General features: G+C 40.7%; 1 protein-coding gene across 1 annotated transcript in view; it reads right to left on the bottom strand.

Annotated features, from left to right (window-relative positions):
* The window catches only part of EML3 (echinoderm microtubule associated protein like 3), a 75209-nt gene extending 58759 nt beyond the window's left edge, over nt 1-16450 (bottom strand). Inside the window, exons 1-3 of the mRNA XM_018565705.1 lie at nt 16423-16450; nt 7642-7776; nt 2765-2828 (exon numbers count right to left, since the gene is read on the bottom strand). Of these exons, the coding sequence (XP_018421207.1) occupies nt 2765-2828; nt 7642-7776; nt 16423-16450 (227 nt within the window). The remainder of the gene's footprint in view (nt 1-2764; nt 2829-7641; nt 7777-16422) is intronic.
* Nucleotides 16451-16671: the final 221 nt, after the last annotated feature.

The raw sequence follows: 16671 nt of genomic DNA, 5'->3' as shown, positions 1-16671 counted from the left end.
ATGGTTTCTGAAAGATTACAACAGAAGATCTTGGATCTGTGTGTTCAATGTTCACATGACTTTATGCTGCAGGCTCAAAATGTTTAGGGGCGAATAGCGAGTCCTGTCTGTGTGTTGAAGCCGGGCCTGGCATTAGGTGGAAAAAGGTATAAATAAAACGTAAAGGAGAACTATGAGGTGAGTGCTTTTCACTCACCTCATAGTTCTAGCCGACCTGTGACAATGAGACTGTCACAGGTCGGCTCAGTAGATCGGGAGGTGAGCGAACATATACCGGCGTTCGCTCACCTCTCGATCCTGTCACAGCTCTCTGCCGTGACAGGGGAGGGGCTGGATTCCCCCCTCCCCGCTCCGATTTGCCAGCGCTGACTGTCGGAACGGACGGGGGAGGGGGCGGGTACAGCTGGCTCTGCCTCTAGATAGGCAGAGCCAGCTGTCACTCACGCAGCTGGGTGGATCCCGTTGTCTAAGTCGGGATCCGCTCCGGCTGCGGCGTCTCAGTATACCGCAAGCTGTAGCTCGCGGTATACTGAGCTTAGTGTAACGGGAGGACGCTAGTTTGTGTCCTCCCGTTACCCTAAGGAGAACTATGGGGAAAAACACTGACCCCATAGTTCTCCTTTAACTCTCCTAGAACTGTACCACATTGTGTGGCTACTGAACTCTGGGGGTAGCATTTGAACAATAAATGCTTTTGTTTCTGGACAGACAATAATAGCGTTGTTTACTCTATTTCCTTGCCTGTCTTGGCATTGCTGTATCATCTGGGTTCTCTGGGGAGAGTATTGGAAGACAACGTATATTCCTGGCCCACAGGTATTTGTCCCAATTAATTTGGAGAAGTCATAGTAAGGCTTTGCTTCAATGTTGCATATTGGAAATAAAAAAGGGCAAATTAATATTTGCAAATGATTACTTACTGTTACTATAGATAATGTAGTAATAAAGCAGCCTTTTTGGCCCTGGCCTTCCTTTTTTCCGGATGTAACAAAGCATTTTTATTTTATTTTTGTGAGGCAAGTATTAAATGGACGGAAGAAGTAAGTAACATGTCTTAATACATAGGAAAGGCACCCCGTATCCTTTCCTATACTGCAATGACTGTATGGGTTCCTGTCACCTATCTACCTCAACAGCTTTGAATCTACTCTTTTCACTTAGTTTCACTTTTAGGGAGCTCTACACACAAGTGAGATTTTTTTTTTCTTTTTTCTTCTCCTGTTTGTTGCTTATTTGTCTATTTTTTACTGTAATGATAAATAAATAAATAAATAAAAACTATCCCTTTTAGTCATCACCAAACCTAACTGTCTCATTCTTGAAGATGTTTTTTTGATGGATTATGGCGTAAGAACTGATGTCAAGTATTGAAATGCTGACATCTGTGGGAGAGTTTACTGGCACTCAGTTTACACTATTACCGTAGTAACCAGAACTTTGCAGTGCATGTGGCTGAGAAATTCCTTGCAGTTCCTTGGTGCAGTTTACAGATTTCAATTTTATATTGATTTGAGAAGGTTAAGTCATATTTACAATTTCTAGGTTTGCACCTACAACATTTGGGTGTGTATTGATTTTGGTAAGCTCGAATCTGTCCTTAACTTGACTATTCACATCTGCCCATTGCCACCTTTTGTGTCCAGCAGCAGCAGATGTTCTAAAGCTACAAATGTCACTGCTTTTGAAATATATGATGGTTCCTGAACCTATAATATGCAGATTTATATTTTTTTATGTTTTTGTTTTTTTTAAGGAGAAGCAACACAAACAAATGACAGATGGTTACTGTGACTGCTAATACATGAAATGGGAATTGTGCAAGATCTGGCGCATTTACCTTTCGAAGCCAGGTATACACGGTTCTATTTTGTTTTGTTCAACCTGCGGGCTGAAAATAGAACAGATTCCTCCACCCATACCGAATAGCCGCTGCCGGGACACCCAAATGGAGCTTGCAGCAGCTGAAGATTTTCCGACCTGCTCCTTCGATCTGCTGATCAAGGGATGGTGAGCGGAAGGGTTCTGACAGTGGCACCCACTGTGTGAATTTCGTATTGTGTACTGTATACCCTACTTAAGTAGTAATTGAAGAGAGGATAAAATACATTTATAGGCAAGTGGACATTTAATCAGAGATTAAGGTAATTTTAGGATAATGTTCCAAAGGTCCAGTTGATGATCCAGTGGTCAGAGCTCATGCAGTGCAAATATTTATGCTCAGAGATAGTCAAACTATTATATAACTGTGAAATTCGAAAGTAGAGCCGCACATCCAAAACTTAGTAAAAAAAAAATCAGATTTATTGAAAGTTAATACCGTCCAAGTACACTGTAAAATCATCCTACACTGATCCTATAGCCTCTCACGCATTCCACCAGACAGGCTCAATCATCTTTGATTAAGCCTATCTAGTGGAACGCTTGAGAGCCTATAGGATTGGTATGGAGTGATTTTAGTGTATACTTGGATGGTATTAACTTTCAATAAATCAGATTTTTTTTTACTAAGTTTTGGATGTGCGGTTCTACGTTGGAATTTCAGGATTTTGTTACGCCATCATGTATGTTTGGAGCCTGCACCTGATTAATGTGACTGGTTGGGTCGGTGTTGTCTGAGCAGTGTATACTTTGAAATTCAATGAATATTATATAACTATATCAAAATTGTTTGGATTGTACTTTAATTTGATTCTGGCCATGAATATCGTTAACTTTTGCAATCCATAATTATTATAACAAATAAAAAGCATACATATGTTATTACCTGCAGGTATTTGATGGTGTAATGGCATCTTTTACAGACTGCACCACAGAGAAGCTGGAATTGCCTGTTTTAGGGTTAAATTTAAAATTTGTTATGGCATATACTGAAATAATTTTATTTTTAATCTTAAAAATGTCATACACTATATAAACTCATTCACCTGATGAAATGACCAATATTAACAACCAAAAAAAGAAAAAACGATCAGCAGTGGCGACTCTAGGAACAATATATAGGGGGGGCACATAAGATACCACAGTCAAAATGGGGGGGCACTAATAATTTTCACCACTAAATCATACCACTGAAAATAACTAAACAGGGGCGTAACTAGAAATCACAGGGCCCCATAGCAAAGTTGTGCATGGGCCCCCCCCCCACAAACTCCCCCCCGATCAAAAAAAAAGTTAATGCTAATGACTGAAGGGATTGCATACACAAAGTCTCCTTGCGTTCTGGGGTGGGAAGGGACCTGGCAGTGCCATTCATGTCAATGGAACTGCAGACAAACCCGGCCTGCAAAAAAGTGTGCACAATATTTTGTGATTGCACCACACTTAAACGCAGGGCAATGTATCACCATGCGTTCTGGTGCAGCTGATGACATGAATGGCACTGCCAGGCCCCCTCCTACCCCAGAACGCAAGGAGACTTTGTGTATGCTATCCCTTGCATTATGGACAAGGGTGTAAACAAGCTGTTACAATTACAGGAGTCAGAAGAGCCACAGTGTAAATAAAAAACAATTACAGCAATGTATGTCAAGGTATAAAAGGGTTTTAGGCTTATTCACACCAATTACAGTGCGTTCCCGGAGAGGTAGCTGCTGAAACACACACTAAACTCCCCCCTGCATTCGAGGTCAGGAGGGGGGTGGCTGTGCATTGAAGACAATGGCACCACAGCCAGTGTGATTGCAAAAAATGCTGCATGAACTATTTTTTGGTGATCGCACTGGACCGGAAAACACAGGCATTGTTTTGCCATGCATTCCAGTGCAGGCGATCACTGGAAGGACAGTGCAGCACAAATTCAATGATCCACAACTAAGCTACATTTTTGTTAATAGTTAAGGCACTTGAATTTATTTTTAATATTATATAATATTTAATATTTATTTTTATATTATAGATCATTGGTTCGACCTCATCTGGAGTACGCGGTCCAGTTCTGGTCCCCAGTACTAAGAAAAGATGTCCTTGAGTTGGAAAAAGTCCAGCGAAGGGCAACCAAACTAATTAGGGGTATGGAGGACCAGAGCTACGAGACGAGGCTACTAAATTTAAACATGTTCACATTAGAGGTGAGGAGATTAAGGGGGGATATGATTTCCATGTACAAAATGTTTAATGGTGGTAGCAACATTAGCGATAAACTGTTTAAAATTAACTCCGTTACAAAAACTAGAGGCCATCACCTAAAATTGGTGGGAAAAAAATTCCAGCACAAGGGGCGAAGGGGGTTCTTCACAGTAAGATCAGTTAGGGTCTGGAACTCACTGCCACAGGCGGTGATTTCAGCAAATAATGTGGAATTGTTCAAGAAACTTTTGGACGATTTCTTAAGGGACCGTAATATACAGGGGTACGGGTACTCCTAGAATGAGATCCTAATAGGTTGGACTTGATGGAATAATGTCTTTATTCAACCTCAAATACTATGTAACTATGTAACTATGTAACTATTTAACTTCTGAGTTTATTGTCACTTTAACAAGATGATATCTGGCTTTCTATGGCCAGCTTTAGATTGAGGGCTAGTTCACACCAGCCACAGTGCGTTCTGGATCGCATTACGGCCGGATCACTTTGTTTTTAGGGTGGGAGGGCGCGTGGCGGTGCATTGAAGTGAATGGCACCGCAGCCACGCCCTCCGCCTGCAATGCCATCGGCCTCGCGGGAACGCGTGGCACATCAATGCCTGTGTTCCGGTACAGTCATAAAAAATAGTGCTTGCAGCATTGATGTGTCTTGTGTTCCCGTACGGCTGATCGCATTTTGGCCGGGGTGTGTTGCTTCGATGCCATTCACTTCAATGCACCGCCACTTCCCCTTCTGCCTACAACCAAGTAAACCGGCCGCAATGTGATCTGGTGCGTTGCCATCTTTGTCAAATTGAGGAGATTTACCTTCACTTCATGTCCTATAGACAGCGATCTAACAGGAAGTGACAGGAAATATGTCCTAAGTGAGGAAATGCTCTATAGTTCTCGCCTGAAGAAGTGTTGCTGTTTCTCCTCTATTGCTGTTCCAGTGACAACTTGAAATTTGATTTTGTCCCTTTACTTTCAGTGGCAGTGTCAGTTACTAGGACAAATAGACATGGCAAATCTTCCCAAAAGGAACACAAGCAGTAATAAAAATCTGTCAGGGGTTTCAATCCTTCAGCACTTTATCTAAAACAAACACAATTTATTGGCTTTAGATATACTTTAATAAAAGCTGCAGATTTAAAAAAAAAAAAAGAAAAAATATTTTTCAATTTTTTTTTTTACTGTTGAAAAAAATATTGAAAACTACTTTTAAAAGCATATGAACATGTTAAAATGTATATGATATGTGATTTATTGGGTTTACATATACTTGAAATCAAGTCTTTAACAGCCCAGTTTGCCATATAATCAGCTTCTATATTGTTATTATTATCTCTTCAGAAATGCTCATTTTAAACTGGTAGCTCTGCATTCAATGTTATGAGTATCAGAACAGATGCTTGAATGTTAATTGTATGAAATCACTGTTTACATAGCCAGAATAACTTTATTAAGCTGTATTTATTAATGTAAGGGGCAAAGTTCAAAATGCTGTAGCCCATAGGACCCAACTGAAGGTCATAAGAAACTTATATGACTAAACTAATCTGTAGTCTATTGGTTAGTATTTTGTTTTGGATAAGGAGGATGGGGTTAGGGATGGGATTATATGGTGCAATTCATTTTAAACTACAGTTACCCTTCAATTCTCATATTGTAAGGTTCTCCCAAAGCCTTTCTTTTCCTCTTAGTTCCTTAGCATGTTAATACCCATGAAGGACAAATGTGACCTTTTCTAAGGCCAAGATAAACATCCTTCTAGGGGCCTGCGTTGACGGGCTTTTGTTCACATTAGAACTGCTGCTCTCCACATACAAGTCAATGGGATGGCAAATGCAGCTTAAAGCAATTTAGAAGAAAGTAAGGTGCTGCAGATCAATTGTAGATCAATGCCGCCTGTCAAACTCTGAATAATCTCAGATGTGTCTCAAACTGATCCTAAATGTAGGCTCTCATTGACACAAGCCCAAAGTCCAGCAGAGGCTCTAGGGATCTAGAGATTTAGTCATCTGCATAGGTCTGAAGGTCAATTGCTGCATGCAAAAGCTTTTCCTGTTCTCAGTCCCATGACTATGATGAGAACAAACCCATAAGAACAAAATAAACCACAAATATGAAGCAAATGTTTATATAAAACTGAGTGAACAGTCTTAAGGCCTGTGCCAATGTTATCCATGGGTGAAAGCAGGTTGCATTTGATCTCAGTTTGAGACACTTCCAGAGATCCTTCAGAATGCCCTGCAGGCACAGTTGACCTGCAGTTTACCTGTGTTTGACCTGCATAAGTGGCTTTTATATCCTGAAAGACTTATATGGGGAGAAAAGCAGTTCTGAAATGAACCAAAGCCTGCCAACACTGGCCCTAGGTGTGGTGGATAAATAAAGAGTAGTAGGGAGGCTAAAATACTCACCTTTCCTGAAGAAGATTGTGTTCTATGATCCCTCCTGTGCCAGTCATGTAAACAAATGTGTTTTTATTTAGTCATGTGGTCTCTGCTAAAGGACAGGGTCACCCATTCTGCATTGTAATCCTCCCCTTAATCAAGGATCATGTGATCAACTGCCTAATCTTCTGGTCACATGACTAGCACAGGAAGATGAGAAAACTTTTGGAGAAACATTTTTTTCCAGGGAAAGCCCTTCTATTACTCTTTGCTTATCCGCTCCAGCCAGACTGTTAACACTTAACACCTTTTCCCATCTGCACATTTTATATTTGTTGTAGGAACAGTGCAGTCGAAAAAGACACATTCTTGTTGCATCTGTTATATGGTTTCCAGCAAAACGCCACACCTGAATCAAACATCTATCAACGAGGCCTTAGGCTAATATATGACTACAAAGCGACATTAATGTAGTTTCCATAGACAGATCTTGCTAACAGATTATCAGACAGCAGGCATATATTAAACAACCCTGGCTCTCTTTCTGATGATGACATAGGTAATTTATTTCTCATGGGTTCACCAACATTTTCTCACTACTGCATATCTCAACCTTTTTTCAATCATGACCCTATTTAACAGTATGCAAAATCTTAAGGCACCTTAAGCCTAAAATTTAAAAAAATATATGTGACTCCCCCCAAAAGCTATACCAGACCCTTATCCGTGATAGGGGTTTGTTATGGATTTTAGGGGGGCCCCATGAAAAAAAATACAAAACGTTGAGAGCCCTCTTTATATCAGGAACCCTGCCTTCACATCAGGGACCCCCCTTTACATCAGAGGTTTACCTTGTAATCTTCACCACAGTGCAGCTGTAGCAGCACAACAGAGGGCGGCTGGAAGAGCAGTTCTGGATTAGTGTGGATTCTGTCCTCTTCTGAATGCTGGGGACAGTCCTTGATGCAGCCCACCCTGTGCAAAAATGTGACGGTACCCCTGACAAAACCATGGCACACTGGTTGAGAAAGACTGACCTAACCTTTATACAGAGTGATTTTTGTGGACCACATTAGTACTTTACCTTCGGTGACACTGAGATATGATCTAAAGATTCCTGTTTGGAATTCATTATTACAAAAGTTTAAAGCCCAAAGGTTATATAAAGCTGAGTTACTTACATGAATTTCCAGGATGTGAGTGAATTTCCAAGTTTTGAAGTCGTTGTAAAACATCACGTAGTACTGATTTCAGCAGCATGACCTCCTCCTCCTGTGTCTGCAACCGTTTCTCCCACTCAGTGGTTGGGCACACATCTGTATAAAAACATATTCAGTCAGTCCATTCCCCATAACACTTATGCATTACTGATCCAAATATAAAAAATGTGTGTACAGAAACCCAGATATTGTTAAGTTTTCATTGTGTTATTCCAATTCAGCATCACTTTTTCAATCCATGTTAAGTGAAATAGACCCTGCCCCCCACTTTTTTGTTTCCTTTAAACCCTGCAGTTGTCTTTACCTTCGTTGTAGTATTTTGGTAGTCAATTACCTAAAGATTCCTCATTATATTTGAGACAAATCTCATTTGTAATATTTCTGGGTGCTGACATCTTGACCCTGATGTCAGCAAAACCTAGCACACTCTGTACTTCCACCCTTGCACGCAGTGGTGAAATTCCGCCCATGCGGCATGGAGATTGGTTCCAGAATAAGCTACAACTGTGATCATCAGTTACCATGGTCCCAGCCCCCAGACCGTAGCCTGAAGAGATGTAATTAGTTTAATTTTCAGGAACACAAAAGCGTTGTTGGATATAAAGGTAAACTCCGCCATTGCCAAGTGTGAAGGTAAAGGTTGTTTACTAGTAACATTAAGGGTCTAAAGTAGCGGATGCCCTTGTGCTGACATTGTTTGAGAGTATATTAATATTTTACACATATTTTTGTGCCAGGTGGTGTATAGAAGGGAGCTCAATGTTATCTCTGGAGGAGGACGTTCCTTGTGGATGTGCAGAGCATAAAGAAAATTAATATGAGGTATCATATTTTGGTCAAGATCGGAGTTCGTATATGTGAAGGAGCATTGGATCCCTTCTCTTACATTTCTGGTAAGGAAAGCTAAATTGTACAGTTCAAGATCAGGTAGCCCTCTAGCAGGTTGTTTTAGGATGCAGACATGTATGATTGCTCTGAACTACCTAAACATCTTGTAAATGTATTGTAAATTGTAATGTAAATGTAGTGTTAGAATGCTTTAGAAGGATGGGGAGAACCTGTAAGGTATAGAAGAGTTTGCGAAAATAACCATTTTAAGTAGGCTAACTGTACCCATGAATGTTATATTAAAATGGGACCAGAGTTTCATAACAGCTCATTGTTTGGCAAAATAAATGTATTGAAGATGGATGTTCTTCCTAAATTGCTATATATTTCCCAAACTGTCCCTATCATCACACCAAAGCATTTCTTTCGCACCTTGTGATCCCTAGCTATTAAATTTATTTTGGAAAGTAGTTACATCGTTTACGATACAAGGTACTTTGCAGACCCAAACCTAGTGGGGGCATGGACTTGCTATACTTTGAACTCTATCATAAAGTCAGCTTTGTTAGCTCACACTCCAGTGTGGTTTACTTGTCCCTTTATAAGAGCATCTACTATGATTGAACAAGATCTATGTCTTCATGACTTGAGGTTGCTCCTCTGGTTGCCTTTCCATGTTGTGATGGCACACAACAAGTTGCCCCTCCTCACCACAGCTACACTGTGGTACTGGCATTCCCTATGGGATCCCCATCATCTCACCACCTTACCCAGCCCCTTGACCCATCTATTTGACAATCTTGAATTACCGCTTAGCCTTGCCATCACCTCTCTACCTGGATTTTCATACACAACCATCTCTAAGGTTTACAGAGAATGGTCCAAAAAAGAGAAAATATCCAGTGAGCGGCAATTGTGTGGATGAAAATGCCTTGTTGATGTCAGCGGTCAAGGGAGAATGGGTAGACTGGTTCGAGATGATAGCAAGGCAACAGTAACAGTAACTCGTTACTTTCAAGCTATGCAGAATACCATCTCTGAACGCACAACACATGGAACCTAGAAGCAGATGGGCTACAGCAGCAGAAGGCCACAACGGGTGCCACTCCTCTCAGCTAAGAACAGGAAACGGAGGCTACAATTCACACAGGCTCACCAAAATTGGACAATAGAAGATTGGAAAAATGTTGCCTGATCTGATGAGTCTCAACTTCAGCTGCAACATTCAGATGGTAGGGTCAGAATTTGACGTATACAACATGAAAGCATGGATCCATCCTGCCTTATATTAACAGTTCAGGCTGGTGGTGGTGTAATGGTGTAGGGAATATTTTCTTGGCACACTTTGGGTCCGTTAGTACCAATTGAGCATCGTTAAACGCCACAGCCTACCTGAGTATTGTTGCTGACCATGTCCATCCCTTTATGACTACAGTGTACCCATATTCTGATGGCTACTTCCAGCAGGATAATGCACCATGTCACAAGGCCTGCATAATTTCAAACTGGTTTCTTGAATATAATAATGAGTTCACTTATTTCCAATGGCCTCCACAGTCACCAGATCTCAATCCAATAGAGCGCATTTGGGATGTGGTGTAATGGGAGATTCGCATTATGGATGTGCAGCTGACAAATCTGCAGCAACTGCGTGATGCTATCATGTCAATATGGACCACAATATCTGAGGAATGTTTCTAATATCTTGTTGAATCTATGCCACGAAGAATTAAGGCAGTTCTGAAGGCAAAAGGGGGTCCAACCAGGTACTAGCAAGGTGTACCTAATAAAGTGGCCAATGAGTGTATATTTGCAATCTCCCTGCTATGGACTCCCTGGGGTTGATTTACTAACCTTATAAACACACCACGAACATGTATACACCTCTGTAGTGTGTTCCCTCCCAGCATGATCTATGGGTGGAATCTAAACACCTTTGTAGTGTGTACACACCCAGCAGGTGTGTTGTGCAAAGCCAAGCATGAATTGCAAGGTGATGTTGTGTAAATTAGCTCTATGTTGTGTTGCTTGCGTTGATGAATGCAGGAATGTAAATGCATGAGCTAACCATTTATGTCTAAACTGTGAAGCAGCATTATATATGCATCATGTGCATGATTTTTCCATATATGACATTAGTGGAAATATGCTTTTAGAGACTTTTTGGTTGATAAATACGTTTTGCTGTGTGAAAATCACACACACCTGGTGCGTGCGTGCGTTTAGGTTAGTAAATCACCCCCCCTGAGTCAGACTCCTTTCCCTGTCTTTTCCACCTCTAGCCCTCCCTTCCCTCTCCTTTTCCTCCCCATTGTCACACCCTATTCCCTCTTTCCAACATATGTAATATGATTTTTAAATCAGTCTTTGTCATAGTTGGTCCATCTGATGTATATTACAACTGTTTTATTTCTTGGTTTATGTAAAGATGGGTACAAATCAATGGATAACATTAATTCTATGTTTGTTTAGATTGCACTCTTACTACATATATTTTGGCCCCAACCTTGCAGTTCTCTCACACTGGTTAATGTTATCACTGTCTATATTGCCTATTATTTTCTGTCTGTTAAAATTGAACAAAATGTGATTCAACCATAAAATGGGACCAGATAGTAATGGTCCATTTGAACGATTTCAAAAGTGGTAAATGTTAAAATTGTATACTTTGCTGGGATTTTGAGGAATAGCAACACCTAAGTAAGTGGTTTTCTCTTTGCACCAAGAATAAGATGTACTACATGGTGGCTTTGTTAATTTGGTTATGTAGAGTGCATTAGATTTATTTAGGTTAATAGCATAACTAGAAATTTGACCAAATTTATCAATTATTGATAATATATGGCAAGTGACTGTTTAAAATGCAAACTACAGAGGGGCAGGTTACCTGTGAAGACTGTGAAATTAATACTTTTATTACGTATAGAAACACCTTGGAAAGTTGTTAGCCCTGTCTAGTGCCTCAGGATGTTGGGATGTGGGAGGATAATTGATTATTATTTTGCTTATATATATAGAGAGAGATATATATACATATATTTATATACACACACACACACAAACACACATATTAAAAACAGTTGAATAGTTGGTGGTTATTATAAACCCATTCACATTGGATTTCCTCTAGTCCTACATTTCCACCTTTTGTACTTACTTCAGCGATAAGAAAACTGGAAGTGTAACCACAACAGCAAATCAGATTTCTTGCTGAATTTTTTTACATAAAAGATTACACCCACGTTTAACTGGAGGATTATTCCACACTGACATGCTTCACTTTGACTCTGTAATCCAAACTTACACACCCTTCTCCGCTATGTGTGCGCTTTTACACACACCCTACAAGTACCATTCCTCCATACACTGCATTCTAATCACCTTTTCTGTAACAACTCTCTTTTCATTTTATCGGAACACAGGGAAACATGCACCTGTATCATTCTCAGGTTATCCTTTTTTCCTGTCTGGTGAAAGTGAAGGCAGAGCTCAGCAGCTGATCAGAAACTCAATGTGGAAACTTGCATAAATGACTTAATGTAGACACAATGTTTTTTTAGAAATATCTTTGTTCAGCTGTAACCTGGGTACTCATAAAATACCAGTGGTTCAGGTATTCTGTAGGTACATAACTCAATACAGGTTTCAACAGGTCAACAAGGCCCTTTTATTTGTCTCGGTACAATGATGACTAATATCCCATGCATCAACTATATAAAATAATATGACACATTTTTTGTGCGTATCAAAGTCTAATGATTCTCTTTTAGGATGTACTGTATATAACTTGTGCAGTGAGAAGATGAGAGCTTTACGTGTGGTTTACATATATATGGTTGCAAGTGCAAGCATTGGTGAATTTTTATAGGCAGAACAGGTAACTCTAATAGACTAAGCCCCTTTAAACAATTGTGCGGGTGTGACAACTTGTGTGTGTGTGTGTTTTGTGCATCCAATATAGGGCAGCCCATTCATTTAAATGAAATAACAGGGAAATGTTCAGCGCTCTCAGGTTAAGAAGTGTGGTCCGGGAGGTGTTGGGTAAGTGAGATGATGGGTGGTTGGTGTGCAGCTCTGACAAAACAGGCAAGAATACCTGCAAGAAAACTACAAGACAAAACGACGAGAGCACATACACATGACCAATTAAAACGACTACTTACATGATGGTGGTAGGGTCTGGGGGTCTTGCGGTCTCAACGGAGATTTTCATTTAAATGGGCTACTCTATGCACCAAAGAAGTCCCTGCCATTTTTACAAAACATGCTGCACCAAATCGCATGGTGCTTTATCATGCTTGTTGGTGCAATTTCATGCACATGGTGCTGCAAGGTGCATTGGGGTGGCATTTCAGTGGCTTTCAAAAGTATTCACCCCCCTTGGCACTTTTCTTATTTTGTTGCATTACCACCTGGAATTAAAATTGTTTTTTGGGGGGGTTTGTATAATTTTTGATACAAACAAAAAATAAGAAAAAAAACTGAAAACTCAGCTGCAAGTCACTTGGGGTACGTCTTTATAAGGTTGGCACATCTAGCCACTGGGATTTTTGCCTATTCTTCAAGGCAAAACTGCTCCAGCTCCTTCAAGTTGGAGGGTTTCGCTGGTGTACAGCAATCTTTAGGTCATGCCACAGATTCTCCGTTGGATTGAGGTCTAGGCTTTGACTAGGCTATTGCAAGACATTTAAATGTTTCCCCTTAAACCATTCGAGTGTTGCTTTAGCAGTATGCTTAGGGTCATTGCCCTGCTGGAAGGTGAACCTCCGTCCCAGTCTGAAATCTCTGGCAGACTGAAACAGGTTTCCCTCAAGAATTTCCCTGTATTTAGCGCCATCCATTTTTCCTTCAGTACAGACCAGTTTGCCAGTCCCTGCCTAAAAAAAAATTGTTTTCTCGGGTTGATGAGAGGTCTTGGGTTTGCGTTTTCCTTGAAGGCCAAAAAGCTAATTTTTAGTCTCGTCTGGCCAGAGTTCCTTCTTTGATGCTTGGGAAGAAGTATCCCACAGGCCTTATGGGGAACAGCAAACGTGTTTGATTATTTTTTTCTGCAAGCAACGGCTTTTCTCTGGCCAGCTCTGAAGGCCAGCTCTGTGGAGTGTATGGCTTAAAGTGGTCCTATGCACAGATACTCAAATCTCCACTGTGGAGCTGAGTTTTGGTGGGCGGTCCTCTCTTGTCAGGTTCGTTGTGGTGCCATATTCTTTCCATTTTTTAATAACAGATTAAATGGTGCTCTGTGGGATGTTCAAATTTTCTGATATCATTTTTATTACCCAACCCTGATCTGTACTTCTCCAGAATATTGACCTGTTTGGAGAGCTCCTTGGTTTTCATGGTGCCACTTTCTTGGTGGTGCCCCTTGCTCAGTGGTGTTGCAGACTCCGGGGACTTTCAGGTGTACAGTATATATACTGAGATCATATGACACTTAGATTGCACACAGGTGCTCTTTATTTAACTAATTATGTGACTTCTGAAGATAATTGGTTGCACCAGAACTTATGTAGGGGCTCCATAGGAAAGGGGGTGAATACATATGCACACACCACTTTTCTGTCTTTTCTTTTTCATAATTTATGAAAACAAGTTATTTTCTTGATTTTGCTTCACCATTGTAAACTATTTTATGTATGTCCATTATATGTAATCCAAATAAAAATACATTTTAATTCCATGTAGTAATGCAACAAAATAGGAAAAAATCATTTTGCAAGCCACTGTAAGTAGCACTGAAAGGTGTATTACAAAGTAAAGTTGACACAGAGCATAGATGTAAATAGGGGAGTAAAAAAACCTAAAATGCAAAAATCAAATGCTGGCAAACTAGAGCTCAACTGCAGCAAGCAGCATTTGTATCAAAACACATCAATTAATAGAGCATAATGAGAGTGTTACCACTGGAAAGAATGTGACAGAACTCATTGTGCGCTTAGGTGCATTTATAGGCATGAGAAGTGTGACTCAGTCCTTAGCTGTCCACACACAGATTTTGCTTCAGATTTGGTCTTTGAGATCAGCAACATTTACCAGCTGTAGAGGGTAAGGGTCTCCCACAACATATATCATGTGAATTGAGCCTTTAGCTGGACCTTTAGCTGTAGCTGGGCCTTGAGGCTTTAGCTAAGCTTGTTAGAGCTAGCCATACGCTGATAGAATTTGAGCAAATTCACAGGAATTGAATACAATTCTGACACTAATTGGCCATGCCAGCTCAATAAAGGTTAATAACTCTGTCGACATCCAAACAGTGACTACAGCTGGTTGGCTGCAGTCACTGCTTGGTCGACAATTTTCAGCCAGGCTTCTTCGACAAAAGTTTGGGTATTCTAATAGGGGCTGGTGCCAGCTGTCAAAATACAATAGCTGTTTAGTGTGGATGGAGGAAACTGTTGGCTGAACAAAAGAAATCTACCAGTGTATGACTAGCTTAAGTTTTCTGACCTAACAGATCAAATCTGAAACAGGAAATAAATACTACTTTACGATCAGAACCTCCCTATACAGTAAAAAGTTGTGATCCTCTGTAAACTGTGGGCAATAAAAAGTCATCGGCCCCTGTAGCCTGTGGACAGTATATAGTCATCATGCTCTATAGCCTGTGGGCAGTATAAAGTCCTCATCTTCTATAGTCTATGGGCAGTATAAAGTCCTCATCTTCTATAGTCTATGGGCAGTATAAAGTCATCATCTTCTATAGTCTATGGGCAGTATAGAGTCATCATCCTCTGTAGACTATGGGCAGTATAAAGTCATCATCCTCTGTAGACCATGGGCAGTATAAAGTCATCATCCTCTGTAGACCATGGGCAGTATAAAGTCATCATCCTCTGTAGACTATGGGCAGTATAAAGTCATCATCCTCTGTAGACTATAGGCAGTATAAAGTCATCATCCTCTGTAGACTATGGGCAGTAGAAAGTCATCATCCTCTGTAGACTATGGGCAGTAGAAAGTCCTCATCCTCTGTAGACTATGGGCAGTATAAAGTCCTCCTCCTCTATACACTATGGGCAGTATAAAGTCCTCATCCTCTGTAGACTTTGGGCAGTATAAAGTCCTCATCCTCTGTAGACTATGGGCAGTATAAAGTCATCATCCTCTGTAGACTATGGTCAGTATAAAGTCCTCATCCTCTGTAGACTATGGGCAGTATAAAGTCCTCATCTTCTTCAGACTATGGGCAGTACAGTATAAAGTCATCATCCTCTATAGACTATGGGCAGTATAAAGTCATCATCCTCTGTAGACTATAGGCAGTATAAAGTCATCATCCTCTGTAGACTATGGGCAGTAGAAAGTCCTCATCCTCTGTAGACTATGGACAGTATAAAGTCCTCCTCCTCTATAGACTATGGGCAGTATAAAGTCCTCATCCTCTGTAGACTTTGGGCAGTATAAAGTCCTCATCCGTTGTAGACTATGGGCAGTATAAAGTCATCATCCTCTGTAGACTATGGGCAGTATAAAGTCCTCATCCTCTGTAGACTATGGGCAGTATAAAGTCCTCATCTTCTTCGGACTATGGGCAGTATAAAGTCCTCATCCTCTGTAGACTACGGGAAGTATAAAGTCATCATCCTCTGTAGACTATGGGCAGTATAAAGTTATCATCCTCTGTTGACTATGGGCAGTATAAAGTCCTCATTCCCTGTAGACTATGGGTAGTATAAAGTCCTCATTCTCTGTAGACTATGGGCAGTATAAAGTCCTCATCCTCTGTAGACTATGGGCAGTATAAAGTCCTCATCCTCTGTAGACTATAGGCAGTATAAAGTTATCATCCTCTGTTGACTATGGGCAGTAGAAAGTCCTCATTCTCTGTAGACTATGGGCAGTATAAAGTCCTCATCCTCTGTAGACTATGGGCAGTATAAAGTCATCATCCTCTGTAGACGATAGGCATATTTCTGCACTCACCTGCAGACTGATCCTCCTCCATTGCAGCTGTACCTGCCCTGACAGGGGTTCTAGTGAACTGTCAGCCTCCAGCTCTCCTCTCCTGGAGTAAGTCAGAGAATAGGACAGGAAGAGAAGTCAGTACTGGCTGTGCAGCAATACTCCCCCATACACATTCCCTCCAACTCCCTCCCTCTGTTTCTCTTTCTTGTGCCCCTCCTGCAGTTGCTCTGTGTCTCTCCAGCACACTGTCTGTTCCTCCCT

Source organism: Nanorana parkeri, unplaced genomic scaffold (assembly GCF_000935625.1).
Source record: "Nanorana parkeri isolate BGI_ZX_2015 unplaced genomic scaffold, ASM93562v1 scaffold25, whole genome shotgun sequence".
Taxonomy (NCBI): Eukaryota; Metazoa; Chordata; class Amphibia; order Anura; family Dicroglossidae; genus Nanorana; species Nanorana parkeri.
This window is presented reverse-complemented; position numbering and strand designations above follow the sequence as displayed.